We start from the raw sequence: 23,846 nt of genomic DNA, 5'->3' as shown, positions 1-23,846 counted from the left end.
CTGAAAATTGCTCGCTATGGGTGGGCTGCTCTGCAGCACGGAGGTCAAAAGGGGCACCTTGGTGGGTTCAGGCATCAAGCTGTGCAGAGCAGCTTGTAGCATCGAGGCCTCAGGTTGCAAGATCTCATTCAAAACTGAGCCATACAGCAAACTGCACAGAACTTATTTTTATCTGCCTTGGAAAGCTGAAGGGCTGAGTCAATTCTGACAGATTCTGAACATCAGGGCATCTACGCATTTCAACCCTGTAACGCACAAACCCTAAGCCATTGCTGAGGCTCTAATAACATTTCAATAAAACTTTTTATTCATAGTATGTATGCACAGCAGGCTGTCTTATTTACTTCTGTAATTCCATTAACTTATTTTATCCAGTTTATGAAAAAGTTGGGGGTTACCAATTAATGCATGTGTAAGTCTCCCTCACGCACGAATGGCAAAAACTCACATTTTTACCTTCTTTTATGTCCCTTCCACAAAGATTTTGTTGTTGTTGTTGTAAATTTACGTGAGCCCAGTGCATGTACCTTGTAAAGCACGAAGGAAATCCTTTTGGGTCAGATGTCCAAAAATAGGTTCCTAGCCTCTCAACTGTATTCAGGCATCTGAGGTAAGTAGGAACTGAAGCAGCTCCTATTTAAGTGAAGGGGGCCTGCTGGATGTTCAACAATTTTGAAAAAAAATCAGTCCCTTCATTTAGGTGACTAAACATGGTCTCGAACACCTGATTTCAGGCTCACATTTTTGAAAATCTCTGCCTCCACCTGTACATAGTATCAAACAATGTTTTCTGTATGTCAGTAGTATTCAGATGTACCTTTGATTCAGAATGGAAGGTTGCTCTATGTTCCATCCACATCCTCCATCTTCAGTGATCCTGGTAACTTGTTTTGTCAATTTATTTGAAATGTCTTCACATTTGTTCATGAGTTTTAGAACCACCTCTCTCTCTTTGAGCAATATTTTACAGTTCCATATAATATCTTCTGATAATCCGTTTGTCTTACTCATTTTTGTAAACTATTAAAAGAAAAAAAAATACTCCAATTGACACGGATAGCAAAATTAAAAATGACTATCAAGCAGCTTAAACATGGTTTTATAACTCTAATCTTTCATAAACACTGTATTAGTCATTTTTTGTAAGAAAAATACATATAAAGGTTATTACATCACTGCCAGTGTGAACTTTCGTTACTAATGCTCTCAGCTGACTTAGCGTCCTTTCATCCCTGTTAGAAGCTGAAGGAACAATCCATAAACCTGTTTCAGAAAGGGGCTTTTTTTTTTTTTTAAATCCTTTAAAACCACCTATAGGTTTGTGAAATTCAGCTCACATTCCCTGAGTTATTGAACGGCTTCAAGACTATACACAGTGGTGTTAGTGGTAAGAATTATAGTACCATGTCAGGAGTTTGCCCACCTCTGGTAAAAAGGACAGGAGCCAAACTACGGCCCACCGGCCACATCCGGACCCCGGGACCCTCCTGCCTGGCCCGGTAGGCTAGCCCCCGGCCCCTCCCCCTGCTGATCCCCCTCCCCCGCAGCCTCAGCTCGCTGCGCCGCTGGTGCAATGCTCTGGGCGGCGGGGCTGCGGGCTCTTGCAGGGCAGCGCAGCTGCAGAGCCACAGCCTGACCTGGTGCTCTGTGCTGCGCGGCGGTGTGGCTGGCTCCAGCCGGGTGGCATGGCTGCCTGTCCTGGTGCTCTGGGAGGAGCGGCTGTAGCGGCACCAGCCACTGATGCTCCAGGCAGTGCGGTAAGGGGGCAGGGCGGTCAGAGGGTGGGGAACAGGGGGGTTGGATGCGGCAGCGGGGGGCAGTCAGGGGCTCTGGAGATGGTCAGGGGACAGGGAGGGGTGGATGGGGCAGGGGTCCGGGGGGGGGCGCATTAGGGGACAGGGAGGTTGGATGGGACAGGAGTCCCAGGGAGGCCATTGGGGTCAGAGGCGGAGGGGGTTGGATAGGGGGTGGGCTCTGGGCCACGCCTGGCTGTTTGGGGAGGCGCAGTCCCCCTTACCGGGCCCTCCTTACAATTTCAGAAACCCAATGTGGCCCTCATGCCAAAAAGTTGGCCCGCCCCTGCTTTATACCTTCAAAATTGGACAAAGAGCCTCCTTAGACAAGAGAAACAAACAAAAAACCTGCTCCAAACATTTCTTCAATATTTCATACTGTGACTTCATAGGGCCACTACATTAATTTGCTTAGGAACCTCATTTTCTTTATGGCTTCCGGACTAGAGGTATTTAATATGTGCGCTACAGGTGCTATTTTTATTAAGAAAGATGACTGCATGAAAGATTGAACATGCATACCTAGAACTGTTTTACACTCAAGAGTTTCAATCAGCCCCAGCATTACAGGGTATACGTAGCACCTCCCACTGTGGCTTCTGCAGACCCAGGAACAGATCTGCTGGAAGCCAAGAGTTTTAGAAGACCTGGCTCAGGAACATGATTGACTGCTAATGTTGATTTTCAATAAATCTTAGGAAACTGGGAAAGTTCCAGAAGACTGGAAGAAAGCTATTCTTAACCCAATTTTTAACACGGGTAAACAGAATGATCCAGATAAAAAAGGCCAGTCAGTCTGACATAAGTCACAGGCAAAATAATAAAGCAGCTGATATGGGACTTGATTAATGAACAATAAAAGGAGGGTAATTAATTAATGCCAAACAACATATTTCTGGAAAATAGATCCTGTCAAAATAAACTTTTTTTTTAAAAAAAAAAGGAAATTACAAGTATGGTTGATAAAGGAAATAGCGTTGGCGTAATATACTTGGACTTGGGTAAGATGTTTGACTTGGTACCCCACAATATTTAAATAAAAAACTAGAATGGTATAAAATTAACACAGCAGAGATTAAATGGATTAAAAACTGCCCAACTGATAGGTTTCCAAAAGTATTTGTAATCAGGGTATCACAGAACAAGTGTGTTTATCGTGAGGTCCTACAGGAATAAGTTCTCAGTCCTACGCTATTTAAAATTTTTATCAAATGACCTGAACGAAAACAAAATCACTAATAAAGTTTGCAGAAATTGAGAGAGAGAGAGAGAGTGGTAAATCATGAAGAGGAAGGTCACTGATTCAGAGTGATCTGGATCACTTGGTAAACTGGGCACAAGCAAACAATGTGTGTTTTAATAGGGCTAAATATTACAAGTATTTGTCTAGGAACAAAGAATGTGGGCCATACTTACAGAATGAGGGAAACTATCCTGGAAAGCAATGATTCTGAAAAAGATTTGGGGGTCATGGTGGATAATCAGCTGAACATGAATTCCTGGGATATACAAACTGGGGAATCTTGAGGAGGAGTGGAGAGGTTATTTTACCTCTGTATTTGGCACACACGTGACCACTGTTAGAGTACTGCATCCACTTCTCATGTCCATAGTTCAAGGAGGACGTTGATAAATTGGAAAATGTTCAGAGAAATGCCATGAGAATGATTAAAGGGTTAGAAAACATGCCTTAGTGATATATTTGAAGAGCTCCATCTATTTAGCTTAACAAAGAGAAGGTTCATTAGTACCTACACAGGGAACAAATAGTTAATAACGGGCTCTTCAATCTAGCAGAGGAAGGTATAATACGATTTGAAGGCTGGAGGTTGAAGCAAGGCAAATCAGACTGGAAATAAGATGCAAATTTTTAACACTGGAGCAATTTACCCAGGTTGGCAGTGAACTGGCAATGTTTAAATCAAGCTTGGATGTTTTTTCTAAACAACGTGCGCTAGGAATTACTTTGGGGAAGTTCTATTGCCTGTGTTATACAGGAGGTGAGATAATATGATCACGACTGTCCCTTATGGCTATGAAATCTATCAAATAGAAATATAAAAAAATATGAAATATGAAAATATAATGAAAGTTGACAGAATTTAAGGCCATTTTTGTTCACCATTCTAGTTGTCCTTCCTTTCAGATTTTAACACTGGATACTGTAACAAACGAGGATTATTTAATATACTCCCACTTTAAGATGAGCAAGTAAAAATTAGCGTCACTATCAACAGAAAATGCTATAAAACTGAGGATAATATACGGAGGTTTGCACAAGCAGAATTTATAAAAACAATGACATTAATAACATGACAATTTAGCAGGGAGTTCAAAGTTCCCAAATGTAACATTTTTAGTTTTAGATACTAACTGGATTTGAGACAAAAACATAATTAGACTCATTTTCACTTTTCTCCAACCATTTCCTCACTTGAGTCATGGGCCTGGCCACTACTCTGACAGTTTGTGGGGCAGCATACATTTGAACAGCACCAGTACTTAGATCTCAAGTCCCAGGCTATGACTTCTTCAAGAGATCTATTCTCCCTCCACTGGGAAGCCAATATTATTTTGTTGTTGTTTTTGTGGGGAGCAAACAGAGGAATTGGGTGGAAGGGCTCCACAGAGTCTAACCATGCTGATGGGAGTAGCAAGAAATTGGATGCCACCATGACACTGGAACTGCTGTAGGCAGCCAACAATTTCTTTTAAAGAGCTACATGGGGGAAGGGTTTTCCCATGAATGTGTCCTGACCAGCTGCCGGGGCAGCCTCCTTACCCTGCAGTGATGACACAGCTCTCAACATGCTCCCTGCTTCCTAACCACTGATTTCCTGCTGCCAGCATTCATCTCTCTCCAGTTCAAAAAGATACATGTGGCTTACAGGGGAGGAGTGGCCCATTTCTCTGTAGTATCCTCCACCTCCCAAGTTGAAGCCTTAGGGAGCAGCAAAGAGAAGAGTGCCCCTCCACAGAGAAAAAAAAAAATCAGTAAGGACTATGGCTGTCAGCTTTCTGGGTGCTGCTGCGAAAGCTGCTTCCAACATCAGAGCACCAGCCTCTGTTAACAGAGAAGAGACTCAGGGCTGGAAGTTAATTTTTTTTCTTAAATCCAGAATGTGGTTTTAGGCTACACAGACTCATGTTCTGCAACCATTGTGTGTGAGAGAATGAGAAATAGACAACTTTCTGTATAGATAAATCCTTAGCCTCAACTCCACAGTCTTGGCTGGAAATCATCCTTTCCATTGACTCTCATGTAAATGGGTGGGCACTCATACACAGAGATGTGGTAGGAGGTCAGGAGCACATGTTGCTAGGTGTGCTGTTTTTATAGGAGGTTTAGTGGTCAGGTAACCATGTCAAACTAGCAGCAGCTCTATATGCTGCTCTCGGAAAACTTATTTCAATTGTACCTTTGTTGTTAATAAACAGGAGTATAATGGTAGTGCACAAAGGTCCCAATCAGGACTGTGACCCCACTGGACTGGGCACTGTACAATCAGTGCTGTGGAGGGCTTACTATCTGCAAGATAATGGTAGCACATTCTCAGGAAAGTCACAAGTGGACTGAAGCAAAGCTAGGTGCCGGGGCACAGTACTGCAAATAAAATGAATCCATAAACTGAAGTAAAACCGGTACAAAAATAGTTATTTTACTACATAAAACTCTTGTTGGACCTCATTTGCAATGACACGTGCTGTTGTGCATATTACGTTTCTAAAAGGACATTGTGTTTTGGAAAAGGTTTAGAAGTTGCTAAAGAACAAAATTATTTGTGCAAAGATGCAGGCAATGTCTTGAAGAGTTTTAAGAGAAACACATTAAATGTTTCCATCACCTTTTATAAAGCCACCCAATTTAACTGTATACTCTGGTCTATATAAATTCATGTTCCGATTACTCTTTCCTCACACTCCCTTCTCTGTTCCTGATTTTTAGATATCCACAAGCTCTTTGGGTCAGAAACCATAACTTGCTGGGTGTTTGTACAGTTGTGACCCAAGGATCTCTTGATGCCACCTGGCAGACAGCACAGGGGTGCATAAGAATTACAGGGACCCTCCAAGTCTGGTATTTACATTCAAAGTCACCAAAAAGGGTCTTGTAACATTTTCACTGAAATCAGGTGTCATACACTGGTGGTCATCATCTCTGCGAAATCTATGGGTGGGTAATATGTAAGGAGATGTGAGCACACACAGACACACACAGTGGAAATTATGTTCTTAAGGCCTTGTAGTTAAACACAGGTCACCCAGAGGTAGCATGCCTTGAGACCTACTTCTCCAGACAGGAGGTGGGAGACACTTAGCTCTGCAGCTGACCACTGTGACCACAGAAGTTTATTAGCATTCTACATCAAATGCCAATGAAGATCTTGCAGGGACTTTGGAAGAAAAATTAAAAGGAAGAGGTTAAAAAAAATGGGGGAGGGAGTAATATCCCTGTTTCATAGCTGAAGAACTAATGACTGGTTGGACACATCTAAGGGTGCAGAAAGATGCCATGGTATCCCCCATCTGGGGAGACAAGTTGCCAATGGGCTTGATCTCATGAAGAGAGGGTCTCAGGCATCCTGGTTGGAAAATGCTGTGAGAAGGATGTTGGGGGAAGCAATGCATCATTGGACAAGAGTGCATCTCGTTAGCTAAGCTTATGTGCTAGAATGTGTTATGATTTGATTTTGTATATAACCTTTGTTTCCATTAATCCTGTTTTCATTATAAAGAATAGATATTTAAACTATAGCAAACAAAAATGTGTTTATGGAACAAACAAATCTAAGTGCTCTGTGTCAAGCAGAACTAGAACCTAAGGTGTAACCGCTCCTTTGGGAACGGCAGGTCTGGTAATTCTACGAGTGTCCAGTGGATACAGTCTTCACACTCCAGGGGGATGGTCAGAGAAGCTGGGGCTGGAATGCGTCAGGTTGCAGAGGGACAATGGTGCACACCTGGGCTGAGAGGAAAGTGCTTGTGTTGCCTGTGACTCGGGGTGTCAGCAGTCACCTGGCAGGGATGGACAAAGCTCCCTGATGCTAAGGGGAGGAAGTTGCGGGATACCTCACAACCCTGGGTATCCCCAGGGAGCATCACAACAGGACCTAGCACAAGAGGGCGGCCTTAGTCGCCCCCCTAATATAGTGTCCTAACTATGGTATGTTCGTAAAGTACTGAAGTAGATAAATTGAGATAGTTCCCTCCACAGGCTATGTCAAGTTTCTGCAGTTGCCAAATAACTGACCTTCCCATAGCATCTGCAAAACATTGGTTCCTTTATCTGAACTTGGTCCCTTCACATTTCAGCTTTAGAAACCCTCAGTCATGCATGTGCTTGCCTAATCTCACTTTCTGCTGGGATGATAATTTCATTCTCCAAGTGAGTCTTCCCATCAGCACCATTTACGCCACAAAGCTCAAATTTTCTAGTCCTTGCCTGAACACTTTCCTTAAGGTTACACTGCACTATACTGAAGACAATTCATAATGTACCTTCTTCAGAGTGGCTTTCATATTCTCCAATTACTTCTACTAGAACAGTTTTTCCATCTATTATTCCACATCATGTATCAAACTTCACAGCGCTACGCAACCTCATTTAATTTCATTATTACTACCACCACTGCACATTTCTAGCATCATTCAGCAGAGGCTCTCAAAGTATTTTGTAAAGTTAGTAATGCTCTGTTTTACAGAGGTCTGAACTGCGGCACAGAGGTTAACTTTCCAAGAGTCACATCAAGTGAATTGGAAGAACACAAGTCAGAATTCTAGGACTGTATTCTAAAAACTTTACAGTAGTCTCTCCTTCACCTTGGTCCATTTCCTTTGTCACTTTTTATTTTTTTGGAGTTCACCATATGTTCAAGATATAATCTTGGATCTGGGAGCCTGAAGTGCGCTCTAGTTTAGACAGATAGAAGCCTCGCAACAATAGTATTTCCTCGCCAAGGGGTTCTCAACATGTTAACAACCAAAAATGCTTTAGGACCTCTTTGCCATCTAGCCATAAAAGTAAAGGGAGGATGGTTAGAATCCCCCAGACCTGTTTGCAACCACCAAGTTCAGAATCCATGTTGTAGCTTACCTGTACATCACAGATAATCAATGTCTAATTTCATTGCCTTATTCTGAACTTGAAGTTAATGAAATGGAACAGAGTAACCAATTACAGCCAAAGGCAACCCTCTTATTATTTCACACTATATTTCTCCCTTTAATCAACGCACAAAACTCTTTACCTGGGAATAATTTTGTGGGCAGTTAGGCACTGTTTATTCCAACATTTAGCCTCATTTCTTCTGTCACATGCCTGCTTAAAATCTACACACATCACCTTCATTTGTTTGCAATTCCTCAACACTTGGTATCTTTTCACTCTGATATAATACAAACAGAATCAATATTTGTAGGGTTTTAAATAATATTTTAACTTCCTACCACTGGAAGGAATGGCTGACAAGAAACCTCAACATGTGTCGCTACCCAGATTCATACGCAAAGATAGGCTTGAAGTAATGACTGGCAATAAGGAGAGGGGGATTCTATTAAGTTCTGCCACTTGCACCATGTGTGACTAAGCACTTACTTTGGGCCTCAGTTTCCTTAACTGTAAAACTAGCAAGGCTTAAATGCCTCAGAGGGGCATTGAAAGGCTCAACCCTGATTCTTCATGAAGACATTGGAGGTGGACCTTTTTTATCTGCATGAAGCTCCACAGAAATCAGTGGGGATTCGCTTTAGGTCAGAGGTCAATCAACACCTATCATTACAGGATTGGGGGCTAGGTTTGTTATCCTCAGGCAGAAAACATTAAGTGCAAAATATATTTCAGTTTAAAGAGGGAAATGATAAGTATTTTTAACTTAAACAATGTTAAATTGAGAACACCTAAGAACACTTATATTTGACAGTCTTCAGTATTATTACTGCTATTATTATTATTAAATTAACTTTTCAACATGTTCTTCACAGAATTATAGATAACAGGGTGCTCTGGTAAAATTTGGTATATTAGTCTAACTTAAAACAAGTAAAAAGAAAAGGAGTACTTGTGGCACCTTAGAGACTAACCAATTTGAGCATGAGCTTTCGTGAGCTACAGCTCACTTCATCGGATGCATCCGATGAAGTGAGCTGTAGCTCACGAAAGCTTAAGCTCAAATAAATTGGTTAGTCTCTAAGGTGCCACAAGTACTCCTTTTCTTTTTGCGAATACAGACTAACATGGCTGCTACTCTGAAATCTCTTAAAACAAGTAGTATCCGAACATCCTATACAACTTTCCCTTCCTTATACAAGATACCCAGTGATCATACAATGAAAAAGCTGAACTTTTAAATTGCTCAATCTCTTCCCCGCTCCCCATAACTGCAGAGTTTATCTGTAAAGAACCTATATGAAATGAACACAAACCTGGTTTGCTAATGTCAATTCAACAATTACATCTCACTTTAATTCAGTGAGTGTACCAATAAAAGGATATCCTTCACTGGCAGTTTGCGTGTTTGGGTTTTTGTTTAAACAAAAAGTGAAAAATCTTACCAAATCCCTCTAATTTAAGCAATTCTGGGATTTGCATGTAGAGACCTGCAAGTAAGTTTTCTGAAAAACATCTTTCGTTAAAAACAGCCATGAAGAATGTGACTTTTAATAAGAGTCCAAATGCCTAAAGGTCTGGTTGGCATGAATATAAATCCTGTTATCTATAAATAAATGCACTGAAATTGAAGCCATCTGTTATAAAACCACATATTTTATTTCATATCAGCATTCATCTCCAAGTTACAACAAGATGAATTTTATCTGCCATTCTGAATTATCTACAGGAAAAAAGAAAAAAAAAGCGATATTACTGTGTCAGAGAAGTTCAGGTGCTTAGCTCCGTGTTCACATGGGATCACTAGAGACTTAGGACTGGATTTTTCAGAAGCATGCACAGTTAAGTAGGCCATAATACATGCATTTTTTTAAAATTCGGCCCCAAAAAGACACATTGTTTAGGCTACAGACTTCTTAGTCCCACAGACGATGGACACAACTCAACAGCTTTTATAGGACTCTTGAAGCACTGTCCAGTGAAATATGGAGTAGGAGCATACTATAACCAAATAGCTACCACCAAGCAACGAGTTTCCTGGATACACCTTACATCAATTTTTACCTCAATGCTGGATAAAAATAACTCTGGCAAGAAGGTTTAAGATTTTACTTTGTTTGTTCATTTCAATAAACAAATGTGAATTCTTCTGTATGTGCCGTTCCTATTGTTATCTTTTCTTCATTTGCCCCTTCCATTTTTCTAATGAGATTTGGGTTGGGACAGGTGGGTTTTCTTTTGGTACCTCCAGTCAGTTAAGGAGACGAGATTTTAATCACAAATATATCAGTAAAAAGATAACTTTTTCCCACAGGATCCCTGACTTATTCAGTGCACAGGATGAATGATGCTCACTTAATGAGCAAAAGGAGTACTTGTGGCATCCAATGAAATGAGCTGCAGCTCACAAAAGTTTATGCTCAAATAAATTGGTTAGTCTCTAAGGCGCCACAAGTACTCCTTTTCATTTTGCGAATACAGACTAACTCGGCTGCTACTCTGAAACTTAATGAACTTAATGAATTCAGTATTCTGTTTTTGCCTCATTGTTCAATGTTTGGCCCTTATTTCTGGAACATTATTCAAGCCGTACTCTCAAAGACCGATTTATTAATTTCCTATGGGCTTTTCCAGGGCACTCGTCACTATAGTTCTTAAGCGCTTCAGAAACATCAATAAATATATATGCATAATGCTATCAGATGAAGGAATGCTATCCACATTTCACAGAGGGAGAACTGAGGCACAGAGACTAGTGTCAAAAGGATCCACTCTGGGTGCCCAATTTGAGACATCTAAGATTGCTTCTCTTGTTTTTTTAAGCCAGTCTTTCACATTATATAGCAATTTATAAGTTCAATGTACAGCTCCCACTGAGTTTAACTGCAGGTGTTAGTGTTTGGTGTGTTTGCAAATTAAACCACATAATCTCACATCAGGCACCTGAAAAATGAGGAACACAAAATGAGTGATCACCTGCATAAAGGTCAGTTTAAGTGATTTGACTAGCACTGCACAGAAACTCTGCAGGAGAAGCAAGGAGAGAATTCAGTTCTCCAGGGCAACAGACCTATCAGACCATATTTCTCTTCCTGCAATCCTCTGCCTCATTCACTTCACATCTTCTAACTCAGGGGTGGGCAAACTATGGCCTGCATGCCGAATCCGGCCTGCGAGCCGTTTTAATCTGTACTGCGAGCTCCTGCTGGGGAGCGGGATCTGGGGCTTGGCCCCGCTCTGGCGCTTCAGCTGGGGCGCTGGGTCAGGGGCTGCACCACGTGGCTCCCGGAAGCCGCGGCATTGCCCCGCTCTGGCTCCTACGTGCTCCAATGGCTCCCTCCAGGGCTCCAATAGGAGCTTCAGGGGTGGTGCCTACAGATGGGGCAGCATGCAAAGTCGCCTGGCCACACCGCCTCAAAGGAGCCAGAGAAGGAACATGCCACTGCTTCTGGGAGCTGCTTGAACTAAGTGCCGCTTGGAGCCTGCACCCGAGCCCCTCCCCAGGCCCCAACCCTGACCCCACTCCCGCTCTCCAAACCCCTCGATCCCAGCCCGCAGCACCCTCCTGCACCCCAAACCTCTCGTCCACAGCCCCACCCCAGAGCCCTCACCTGCAACCAGAGCCCTCAATCTCTCCCGCACCCCAACCCCAATTTTGTGAGCATTCATGGCCCGCCATACAATTTCTATTCCCAGATGCGGCCCTCAGGCAGAGAAATTGCCCACCCCGTTCTAACTTTTGCAACCATTGATTCATGGTCCCTACAAACAGTCTCCATTGCTACATAACCCCGATTCGTTTTCAGAGTAAATTAACCCTGTGCTCTCAATGAGGCAGAGATTGTGTAATCATGAAATTGAAGACTACCATATTGCACACACACAAAAGGGTAACTCCCTAGTTTTTTCTTCTTAAAAAGCAAACAAATTCCATCATGTGGGAGCCTACTGGTCACCTCTGCTATTTGAGATGAAGTGGTAACTGATGCAAGTAGCAGGTTGTCATCCTCAATATGGACCAGCACTAGAATGGGACGAAACACTTTGCCAGTGGGTTTCACAGATATTTATTGACAGCAGAGGAATGGTGAGACTCAGGAATCTTGGACTCCATTTCAAGCTCTGCAGGGGTGTGTACTCTAGTGGACCCAAACAGCTGCCTATACCACAATTAAACAGCTGCTAAGCCATTCCAGCTGACTCAGGCTACGCCAACTGTGGGTTTTAATTGCCGTGTAGGCATATCCCGTATGTCCCCATTCCAGCTGCTCATGCCATTCTCTTTGCCCAGCTGGTTTCAGTTCTCTTCCCGCACCAGGGCTCTTCATCCAATCTGGCTCCCTCTCCCACCGCACTGGTTCTCAGTCCCAGACTCCCATTGCTCCCCATGTGATACCCGTTCTCCCTACTTCATTTCCTTCCTAGCTGCCAGTCCCAATTCTCCCCATCCTGTACCAGCTCCGGTCCAGTTCTTGTCTCCTCTGCATTCCAACCAGGGAGCTTCCACACACACATCGTCTGGGCCCAGCAAGGGGGACACTAGAGCACAGGAGAGGCAGTCTCCCTGGTCTCAGTTCTGGTACCAAGACCCAAACTCGACATGGCTTGCAGCAACCCGGAATTGCAATGGGAGGGAAAGCCTGTTCGGCACCAGGCTGGAGTGTACCCAAATAGGATAAAATGTTCAGTGAATTCAGCTGCTAAAATAAGTCTCTACTGAGAATGTGCAAACTGCAATATTTTGTTATAATTTGGGCAACTTTGGGCAGATTTTCACAGAGAGTGCAAAAGGCACATCCCTGAGACAAAGTCACCCCATGCAAAATTTCAAATCTCTCAAACCATAGGATCGGTAGAGCGTTTCAAAGAAAAGATTGTTGGAATTTTTTAATATGGGCAAAACAATGCAGTTTTCTTTAGCCTCATTCTTGGAATTTTCCAAAACATTTCAGCCTCAGAGAAACATGCAGCATGAAAATTTTAGCCCAAACAGTTAAAGTTCAGCCAAGGCATAAGCACCTGAACACTCGTCTTAATGAGAAATGCTGGGTAACCTAAAGAGGTGATTCCAGCCCAGACAACAATTTCCATCAGAAATACATCTTACTGCAAATTCTTGTTGGAGAATGGTGACAGTTTCCAATTCATCTGTATTTGTAACAAAAATTCTAATTTAAATGCCACAGATGTGCAATGACACTGCAGACTCCTGTCCAGATCGTGCCAGATCCTGCAGATATGTACTTCTATGCTTAGTGCTCAGACCATCAGTGGTCACATAACTTTCAGTGGAAATATTCATAGTAGCAAACACTAAAAACTCAGTACTTGTGGGATTGGGACCTATGTTAAATTAAGAATAGAGGATAAAAATACTAAGAGCGTTTAGGTTTGAACTGGGCAAGACAAAGATGAAAACAATAAGAACAAGAGGTTGCTTGGGTGAAGAGAGAATGTTTTTGAGGTTAAACAAGTTTCCATTCTTTTAGGGTAAAAAATTAAGACTATTTGTATTTTAACTTTTGCATAGGGCTGATTTCAGAAAGTTATGACAGATATGGCATACATATTAAATATAGAGTTAAGGGAAAGTTCATTAAAAAGAACTCAAAATATTGAGGGTTCCAGAAAATTCTTGTTATGCAACTGAAGTTCCCAAATACACTAATTTCTGTTCAAATAACTCAATGCTCTGACCAGCTCATTTGCTTGAACGGTTTACAGTGGAAAGTTTTAGAATACCTTACTTCCTCCAAAAATAAAGGCCTTTGCAGCATTTACTTCAATAGGACCCAATGAGAACACAAACTATTATGTGCAGCTTGAGATCTTTCTTGGCCAATATATACAATAGTGTTCACATTCAAAAGTTCTACTCAACACCTCTTCTAATTACCACAGTCACGCTGAAAGCGAGCGCATAGATGGCAGTGACGGGCTTTCAAATTAAAATTGTCCTTAATTCTAAAAATGTCAGAACAGTTTGTTCACAATGGACTAACCCCATAGGATGACATTGTCATCCCTACTCTGGCCCCTTTATGCCTGGTAAAAGGGCAACAGCAGTGTTAAGGATACCTAAAAAGCTCAGTTCTGCTTGCAGAGAAATTCCTACTGCACAGATACCAAAGAAGATCTTAAGATGGCCTTCCAAGGCCCCTTTCCAAACCCTAGCACTAGGGTTGCCAGTTTTGGTTGGACGTATTCCTGAAGATTTCATCACATGACATAATCTTTAATTAAAGATTTATCTTTAAATCCTAGAGACTCCAGGCCAATCCTGGAGGGTTGTCAACCCTACCTAGCACAGAGGATGATATGTCAGAGGCAGGGCTGGGAGGGGCATGCCAGGGCAGGACCCAAAGTACACAGTCAAGTGACCCATATGGCAGCCTCAGGGTACTACCATAATTTAGATGGGTCTCCAGGGCTGTCTCACAGTTATGATGTGGGCTATTCCAGCCAAAAGAACAGTGCAGGCTCAAATGGGGTGCAAGGGATACTTAAAGCCACCTTAGCCCCAACCACCTCAACCCTTGGTCTAAAATTCTGTGTTGTGTCTGTCAGAAACACAGTACAGAATCTCATTCATTGCCTCCACTGAGATCCTACTATAGTGGGCTGCGATCAAGTAACCTTATTTTACTGGCAGTTTGAATTATCTGAGAAAATGTTATTAACTTTCACATTTCAGCTCTCATGTTCTATAAAGACAGATTCACAGACTGGTAGATTCTTCGGCCAGAAGTTACCATTGTGACCATCTAGTCTCACCTCACACAAGCCATAGAACTTCCCCAAAATAATTCCTAGACCTGATCTTTTTAGAACAACATCCAATCTTGATCTAAAAATGGTCAGTGATGAAGAATTCAACACAAACCTTTATAAATTGTTCCAATGGTTAATTACTCTGTCAGTTGAATATTTAAACCTTATTTCCAGTCTGATTCTATCTAGCTGCAACTTCAGTCATTGGATCACATTATACTTTTCTCTGATACACTGAAGAGCCCATGATAAAATATTTATGCCCCATGTAGGTACTTACAGACTATAATCAAGACACCCCTTAACCTTCTCTTTGTTAAACTCAATAAATTGAACTCTTGGAGTCTGTCACTCTAAGTCATGTTTTCTAAATCCATTCTCGTGGCTCTTCACTGAACGCTCTCAGATTTATCAACATCTTTCTTGAACTGTGGGCACCAGATCTGGACAGTATTCTAGCCATGGTCACACAAGTGCCAAAGTTAGAGGTGAAATAACCTCTCTGCTGCTATTCAAAATTCTCCTGTTTACACATCCCAGGATCGCATTAGCTCCTTTGGCCACAGTATCACAATAGGAGCTCAGGTTCAGCTAATGACCTACCATGACCCCCAAATCTTTTTCAGTCACTGCTTCCCAGACTAGAGTCCCCCATTCTGTACGTATGGCCTACCCTTTTTTGTCCCTAGATAGATACGTGGACATTTAACCGTATTACAACACAGTTTGCTTGTGCCCAGTTTACAGAGATATCCAGATTGCTCTTAGTTAGTGACCCGTCATCTTCATTACCTACCACTTCCTTAATTTGTGTGTCATCTACCAACTTGATCAGTTACGATTTTGAAAGCATATTGAAAGACTATGAAAGCACAGTCTGTATTGATCACTATTATAGTTAATGATATTTAGAAAAAAACTAAGCAGAATGACAAAAAGCATTTTTTAAAACAAGGAGCAAAATACAGAACAGATTTTGATACTGCACAGATTATTTAAAACATTTGGTCTTAAACCAAATTTCAATCAGCTGCATTTTGAAATGGCCATACTAAGATAAAGGACACTGTTAAGAGAAATACACATTGTCCTTCCATAAAAAGCGACTAATCTACCAGAACAACAGGAAGACAATATTCAAAAAATCTTGAATTTGGAGAGAAAGTGCTGTAACTTTCTGAATTACTGGCAAAATATATTACAATAAGTTGTATGCACATTTCTTTCACCCTGCTTTGAACTGAAGCACACACTAACATGGGTTTGAATAAAACAAATTAGAAAAACTGTATATTCAATATTGTTGGAAGATTAAAAAGGAATCGGGAGAAAGTTTTCAGTTAGCTACATTTCTGATCATAATGTATAGAACCTTCAAAAATCTGCAACAGGAGAAAAAGATGAATACAAACTACAAAAATCCAGCAATTCCCACAATTGAAGAATAAAGTAACTTTACCAACAATTTAAATATTTGCTAAGAACTAGGTGACCCAGACATGCATACTCCTTGATTAGAAAACATGCATCCCAATAAATTACATTCGCCAGTATTTTCACAACATGAATGTTCCTACAGTTTAAAAAGTCACAAGGACTTTAATGTGAAAGTATCAATTACATAAATAAAAGTAGGTACCTAATTAAAGTTCCAAGGAAATATTCAAGTTGTAACTTAGCAGAATGACTATTTGAATGAAATCCACCTTGACAGTGATCCACATTACCCCAAAAGTACTATTAGATGGTTTTCTTTTAAAATCTGTAACTATACCCTTGTAAATGTCATTAAATTAGCGTGAGCCAACTTAAATGTTTCAACCATAGTAAAGCCTTGCTTTTATGAACAGGGACACCAACTTTTTTAGGTTTAATGCCACTTCTCTATGGTTCTGCTCCATATTCTTTGTACATATTTAATGTTACCATATTTACCATTCAACTGCCTATACTTTCCTTTACATATTTAACTACCTCCCCTTTAATGAACGAGAATTATTTATTCCAACACATTTTTCACTATTATATCCTTATACTTTCTACTTTTCATCAGGAGAAATAGCTATATAATCTGCCTCAGCCATTAAGATTCAATTTTAAGTAACTTCAAAATATTCCTAATAGTTACAACAATCTGCATTTCCTTGATATACTACATTTAAAGATTATTGTCCAGTACAATGCAATTAAGATGTTGATTTTTCAGAACAGAAAAAAACATTCTTTAGAGCTGAGACTTGATTTTTCATAGAATAAGACCTTCAATTCAACTCTCAGAAAATTAACTTTTCCACCTATCTCTAATACAGCAGTACTCTTGGTAACTGAAATGCAAGCCTTCCTATATTATGCATTTATGAAGCTTTTACTACAGTTTCTGGATATCTATTGTAATACACTGCTAGCCCTTAACCTTATCATTTTTGGTTTACAAGTTTTTTTTTCCAATACTGTACAAGCCAGGATAATTTGTAATAGTCTACCATGTATTTTACATGTGAAAAAGTTTGGAGAAAAAAATCTTGGAGAGTGGGCTTAGTTTTAAATTTTTAATAAAAAAAGAAATATCCAAATTGTTATATTATTCCAATTTATTGGTTAGTAGGGAAAGTATTGGGTTGCTGAATACTGGATTTTTTAAAAAACAATTAAAACTATATCCCTATTAAACATCTGCTAAAAACTAGTTTGCTATATCTTAGTTACATTTTGGGCATATGGTTACAGCAACTATAGAAACATGTGAGTGCTGACAAAGGCAATCTATATGAAAGAAATATTTTGAATTCAATCAAACAAGCCCATACAACTTGATTCTGTTAAAATATTTTAGCAAATAGAGAGGGAGAAGGCAGCCCTTCAGCAAATACTTTTCCAAAGAATCAGCTCAGGCAAAGCCCAACAAGTTCGGAAAGGAACAGAATTATGACAGATGTTCTTTAAGAAGCCAAAGGCTTCAGGCAAAACGAATTTCTTTTGCAGCATATTTGTGAAGCTGTACTTCTATATTTTTTGAATACTTTATGACTTATGTGATTATTAATGTAATTTTCTGAAATATCTGATCCAGATCTCACTTTTATGGTGTGAAATATTTGCACAAAAAATAGTGTAAGGTTACATTGTATTACAATGTCTTCCTCTTTAAGTATAAAAAGATACCTTTTTTAAAAAACAACTCTCAAAAACATGCACACAATAGACTTTTTTTTTTAAACACATACTGATGAAAAAACTATATCAGTTATCTTTAAAAGGGCCTGTAAACATATTTGCTCCAAAAGCCAGTGCCATCACACAGTAGATTAAGAAAAACTTTTGAAATCCACAACGTTTCCTGCCTGAGTGCTTCGAATTTCCTATCACAATGTTGCACAGATCAGGTCTGATGTCTTTCACTTTGTTGAAACACACAAAACTCTAAGCAAACACACACATTATGGAACACATTTGAAAATAAATAAAACCTAGGAAGTGACAGTACGTCGCGTACTTACCAGTGACTGATATTTTCCCATTCAGTGACAGTATGTCTTTTAGGTTTCCTGATGCTTTTTACCTTTTTGATTAAAAATACAGCTGACTGCTACAATCCTTAAAATGGCCGCACTCCTTAGCCAGCAAAACCATGCTAGTGACTGAGTTGCAATATTAAAAGAAAAACAGAACAAAACATTTGCTTCTCCTATGGTGGAGCTTAAAATATCCATGCTAACATCTTCAATCATGGAGCTACCTTGGAAGTTGCTGCTGCTCAAAGTAGCTGCAGTGTAAGTTCTGCTACATTCTTGCCTTCCACATGGTTTTTCAGCTAAAACAGATCAGAACAGGCGAGCAAACAACTCCTTCCTAAATGAAAGCTCTAATTTCTTCTTCTGCAGTGAAATGAACCAAGTTTCTATGCTAAAGAATGAGTGACAGTATTGCCAGCCAATCAGCTTGGGTTTTTCAGGAAAATCGCCCCTTAATTCATTCAAAATTAGGTCATATGACACTATTTGAAATGCTATTGGCTTAAAATGTATATAGTGTTTTAGCCTAATCAGGATAAGGACACCCATCTATGCCTCCCTAGACTGAAGATACCTTGACTATAAACACAGTAGTAATATTAAAAAAAGAATGCAGACTTACCAGAGCTTCCCAACTATTAAAGGGCCGGTGCTCCGTTATCTTCTGAGCCTTTTTCTGAGAACACTGAGGAATTAAAGTGAGTTCACCAAGTGAAGCATCTTGCAGAAAGCTAAGTATTTTAGTTTTGTAACCATCCTCCATCACTTCATCACCACTGCTGTAGTCCTCATCAAGGGAGCTACCACCTTCTGAAGCGGACTCGTATTCTGAATCTTCTGTTTCTCTCTTAGTCCTCCAAACCCCTTTTTTGCCTTTATCTTTTTTCCTAAAGCCATTCTGAGCTTTTGCAGAAGATTTCTGTTTCACCTTCACTTTAGTGTCATTATTATAGTGCTTTTTGCTATTTGTGGAGACTTCGTTCCAACTAGAAACTTCACTTTTGGAAGGATATTGCACATCTGTGTATGTAATGTAAAAAAGTAAATGACAAATAAGATGCATTGTTCAAGAGCAAAAAATCTTCAAAAGAACTGCTGCTTTTCAAAATAAAGGCTCATGTAAATGCCAGCACTCTCCTCTGCTTTATATATAGAACGGAACAAATTTCAGTTTACTAACTGTAAAACTTAACTCAATCTGCCTTTGGAACCTTTCCCTGTATATTTAGAAAGATGTGGTAACTACCACAGCAAATACAAAATCATCAAGTAATTGGAATCACAATGAAAAGACTTAAACCATAAGATCAAAACACTTCATAAATTCTAATTAAAAGTCAAGTAATTTCAACTTGTTAACTATCATTAATATAAATTCAGAGTATCTATATTAGTAGGACTTAAGTTACACTGCCAGTCACGCAATGATTTAATTAACTGCATCAAGGCAAAAATGGTCAAAATTGTAATATGTATAAAGCAACCTTTCATACTCGAAGGAGTCTGACTCAAAAGTTTGATTTTAATGTAACAGTTTTCCCCTGCCCCCCGGAAAAAAAAAAAATGATGATGATAGATTAAGCAAACAAGCCTGATTTAACACATGCTTTCACCACAAAAAAAGCATAAACCTAGTCTCTCTTTAGTACATCTCACAGCAGCATTTCGGGCGGGACACCAAAAACATGCAAACGTTAAGTAACTTGAGCAACTAGAGCTTTTTAAAACAAAATGTTTTTGGTTCAGTAATGAACTTCTGATTTTTTATAACCCTAATCATGTTTTCAAAGAAAATAACTCTTTTTTTTGTTAAAATAAATTATTAGTCCTTTTTAGGCAAAAAACAGTCAAGGTGTATCCTTTTGACCCCTCAATTTAAAAATATACTTTAATACTATTAATACTGGAATGTCTATTCTCCTGTCTACTTATGCTTTAGGTTGATAAATCCTAAGCAGCTCTTTTTCCTACTAAGGAAAGGCAATGAGCAGCTACCTTTCAACACTGATATCTTCATCTCCATGCAAGAGATCACGTAAAAAGCACTATCCTGTCCCAATGATTCTTCGAGAAGCACACTTAAGTACAAGTTATTACATTCATGCACAAACCTATTATAGGTTGTTTCCATAATATATACAGCACATTTATCCACCTATCAGCCTATAGCGATCCAACAGCCCATCATATACTATCTAAACAAACAAATTATTTTGTTGTGTTGATACACCCGAAGATACAGCCTCTGTAATTCTGGGAATAAATTCTCACCACTCTTCCTGGAAGCAAGTGCACAGCTGCGCATAATAAACATAATATGATCCTAATCTATAATTTTGATTCTGTATTTTTCCCTCATATTTTACCAACATATTCTGCCAACAATGAAACATGAAAACATAAAAAGTCTTAAACAGAGAAAATTATAGAAATTGCCTAGGGAGGTTGTGGAATCTCCATCATTGGAGATTTTTAAGAGCAGGTTAGACAAACACCTGTCAGGATTGGTCTAAATAATAGTCCTGCCAAGAGTGCAGAGGACTGGGCAAGATGACCCCTGGAGGTCCCTTCCAGTCCTATGATTCTATGAGAACTAGAGTAATAAAAGACCTGTGTAAAATAGCCTTTTGCATGTGTGAAGTCTTGTTTCTGTAGCTCGGCCTTGCCTTTTAAAGAAACTCAATTTGGAGATTTTAATCACATCACCAATGGACTTGATTTAAAAAGATACATTTGTTTATGTATTTGTGACATACATATTCTAATGGGAACACAACTGAAATGATATTTCATTTTGTAAGTTCTTCGGATCAGGAATAGTCTCTACTTTTGTACTGTAGCAAGCACACTGCGGTTCCTGAGTTTGACGGGTGCTTTCTGGCACTACTGCAATATGAAAGAATTAAGATATCTGCTCACATTAAATATGGGATATTTCCTTTGTAATCGTCTGCAGATTTGTCAGTGATATAATGCTTATTTCTATCAAATCTCATGTACCGGTATTTCACTGGACTTCTAAGAATATTGTTCGCATTATTTCACCCTAAATACAGTCTCAATATTACTTCTGTGCTAAAAGACTTCTTAAACAGGATAGACTTATTGCCTTGAAATTAGTACTTTTTGAACTACTCAATTCAAAGAGAATCATGTTTGACGTTTTATCACAAACATGTTTTCATATAAACGAATAGGGAGTTATGCTTTGCACTTGACAAACCAATATACTTGCCCTAATTTCCACATAAAAAGGCATGCAACTCCATAAAAATAGGATGCAAATTCAACATATAAACTTTCTTTTACGTTCTTTTCCTCTCTTTCACCCCCCTTAAAACTGTTTTTGCTCATCACTGCAACTTTTAAGATATTATCTTAATCACTGTCAGGACTGTCTTATTTAGACATTGGGGAGATGTACACTTCTGACATCTGTTATTTTATTACAGAATAAAGTAGACTGTAAATCTGTCTTTATTTACCCTGTTGGTCTTCTGCAAATACTTTTAAAGACTCCAGTGCTTCATGAAACACCCAGTTATGTTCTTGAAGTACATCTTTCAGTTCCTATTAAAACAACATTTATTATCTCACCATTATGCAAAAAATATATTCTTTAACAATTAAGAACAAGAGCAACACTTCTCAAAACAAGTATGGGATAAAACCTTTGATTAATCCATACGTTTATGCACAGGATGCACGATGCATACAAAATATATTGTAAATAAGCACCTATTTTTTTAAAACTGTTCCTAACTTCAGTTATCGCCCTATGATGCAACAGGTCTTCTAATTAGAGTTAACAGTATTCTCGATGAAAACACAAGGAAACGCTGTACACAAACGTCAGAATACTGCACAACATCAACTTACCATCTTCCTAATAGATAGTATACTTGATCTTCCACATTTAAAATATAAAACCACTAAAAGCTGACTGAATTCTCTACTTGACTGCTGATCTACTTCAGCTCTTTATACAACCATGTTTCTAATCATTCTTCCTCTAAAAAACACGTATCCCATGTAATTATCTATACAGATAAGCCTACTCCAGTTTAAAAAAAAAGTTGAATTCTAAAAACAACATGAATATTTTAATGATAAAATAATGTAGTATACCTGAATAATTTTCACATACATTCATACTGTGAGTCAGACTCTCTGGTCTGGCCAACCCATGCTTAGTGCAGGACCAGAGGGTGGGCCAACAGGATTTACATATTCTAAAATATGTCCAACTGCCTACAGCCTCAAGAGACCAACAGAAGCAGCAGAAAGGTGTTCTTGCCATGAACCCTTTCCCTAGAAACACTACTTGTGCTCGGGTCACTTGGCTGGCTCCATGCCACCTAGAAATTCCCCTTAGCCAGGTAAGTGGTTAAGCGGGTAGAATGGGGCTTAAAATCTGGTCCTGTGCACTTATTACATTTTTATATACTTATATAAAACAGTAGGTTTGTCCCCAAAAGACACACGATAGCTTACCTCTTTATCCAAACTGGGAAATTTATTTTGCAGTTTCTTTACAAGAACTTCTTGCTTTTCCCATTCTTTTTGAGATTCTGCCCCCTCTAGCTACGGTTCAGAAAAGATGTAGCAATTTTAGAGATCATTTCACTTAATGCATCATAATACTACTACTCAAACAAAAATGAAATAACATGCCTAACTTTGCTTACCTTTTAAATAGTCACCCTTTGAATGATAAAAACAATGTGCAGAAATATCTGAGCTGTGCAGACAGAAATAAGTGACTAATACTGTTTTCTTCATTTATAACTGTGTTCAAAATTAGACAAAACTCTCCAAGAATGGTATAGAAAATTCTTAGAGTACTGAAAGAGGAAAAAGTCTGAATTCAATAAGAAATAAAAGACATCAAAAATTTTAGGTTCTTTACCAAATTACAATAAACGGATCTTGGCCAACTTAAAATCATTTCAGTTCCTCTTTAAAAAAAAAAAAAGAGTGGTTTTATATGATCTATATGATTCTTTAACCAACGGTGCTCAATCAAGTTGATTTTTTTTTTTTTTAACATGACATTTTGGAGAAAATAATTCAGTCTTGACAACTCTTCTTGTAGAGAGGGAAAGGGAAGGCAGACATGGTTAAAACAACTGAAACAGCCAATTATTCAAGTGAGAGATTTTATGCAACCCACATTGTTAACAATGGAATTTTGCATATTAAAAAATGGCCCTTTAAAGCCATTATGAAGTTCAACCTTGTGTCAGAATTTTGGCAAATGTAAAATCTCAGGAAATGGAATATCATATTAAGGCACAACACAATTATACGAAACCCTTATAAAAGATTTCCTGACAAAAGATGTCCAACACAGAGTCTAGTATAATTATAGCTCCTACTGGTTTACAGGAAACAGGGAATGTGGCCTAGCAATTAAAGCTCACAAATAGGAGCCAGGATTTCCAGATTCTACTCACAGTTCTGTTATGGACTCACTAATGATAACAATATAAAAAAAAAATCAACATAAGAACGGCCATACTGGGTCAGACCAATGGTCCATCCAACCCAGTATCCTGTCTTCTGACAGTGGCCAATGCCAGATGCCTCAGAGGGAATGAGCAGAACAGGTAATCATCAAGTGATCCATCCCTTGTCTCCCATTACCAGTTTCTGGCAAACAGA

At 39.3% G+C, this 23,846-nt stretch overlaps 1 protein-coding gene across 7 annotated transcripts in view; it reads right to left on the bottom strand.

Moving 5' to 3' along the window:
- Window positions 1-23,846, bottom strand: part of SMARCAD1 (SNF2 related chromatin remodeling ATPase with DExD box 1) — a 77,627-nt gene that overhangs the window by 18,448 nt on the left and 35,333 nt on the right. For 6 of the 7 annotated variants that reach the window (XM_048846821.2, XM_048846817.2, XM_048846820.2 and 3 more), the window contains 4 exons: window positions 22,677-22,766; window positions 21,668-21,752; window positions 18,805-19,202; window positions 818-1,020 (listed from right to left, as the gene is read on the bottom strand). In XM_048846821.2, the coding sequence (XP_048702778.2) occupies window positions 818-1,020; window positions 18,805-19,202; window positions 21,668-21,752; window positions 22,677-22,766 (776 nt within the window). Of the gene's footprint in view, window positions 1-817; window positions 1,021-18,167; window positions 18,492-18,804; window positions 19,203-21,667; window positions 21,753-22,676; window positions 22,767-23,846 lie in introns of those variants that run through there. The other variant, XM_048846824.2, reaches the window with a different exon arrangement.

The sequence above is a fragment of the Caretta caretta genome, chromosome 4 (genome assembly GCF_965140235.1).
Source record: "Caretta caretta isolate rCarCar2 chromosome 4, rCarCar1.hap1, whole genome shotgun sequence".
Classification (NCBI taxonomy): Eukaryota; Metazoa; Chordata; order Testudines; family Cheloniidae; genus Caretta; species Caretta caretta.
Note: the sequence above shows the minus strand (reverse complement) of the source record. Positions and strands in the feature narration are given on the sequence as shown.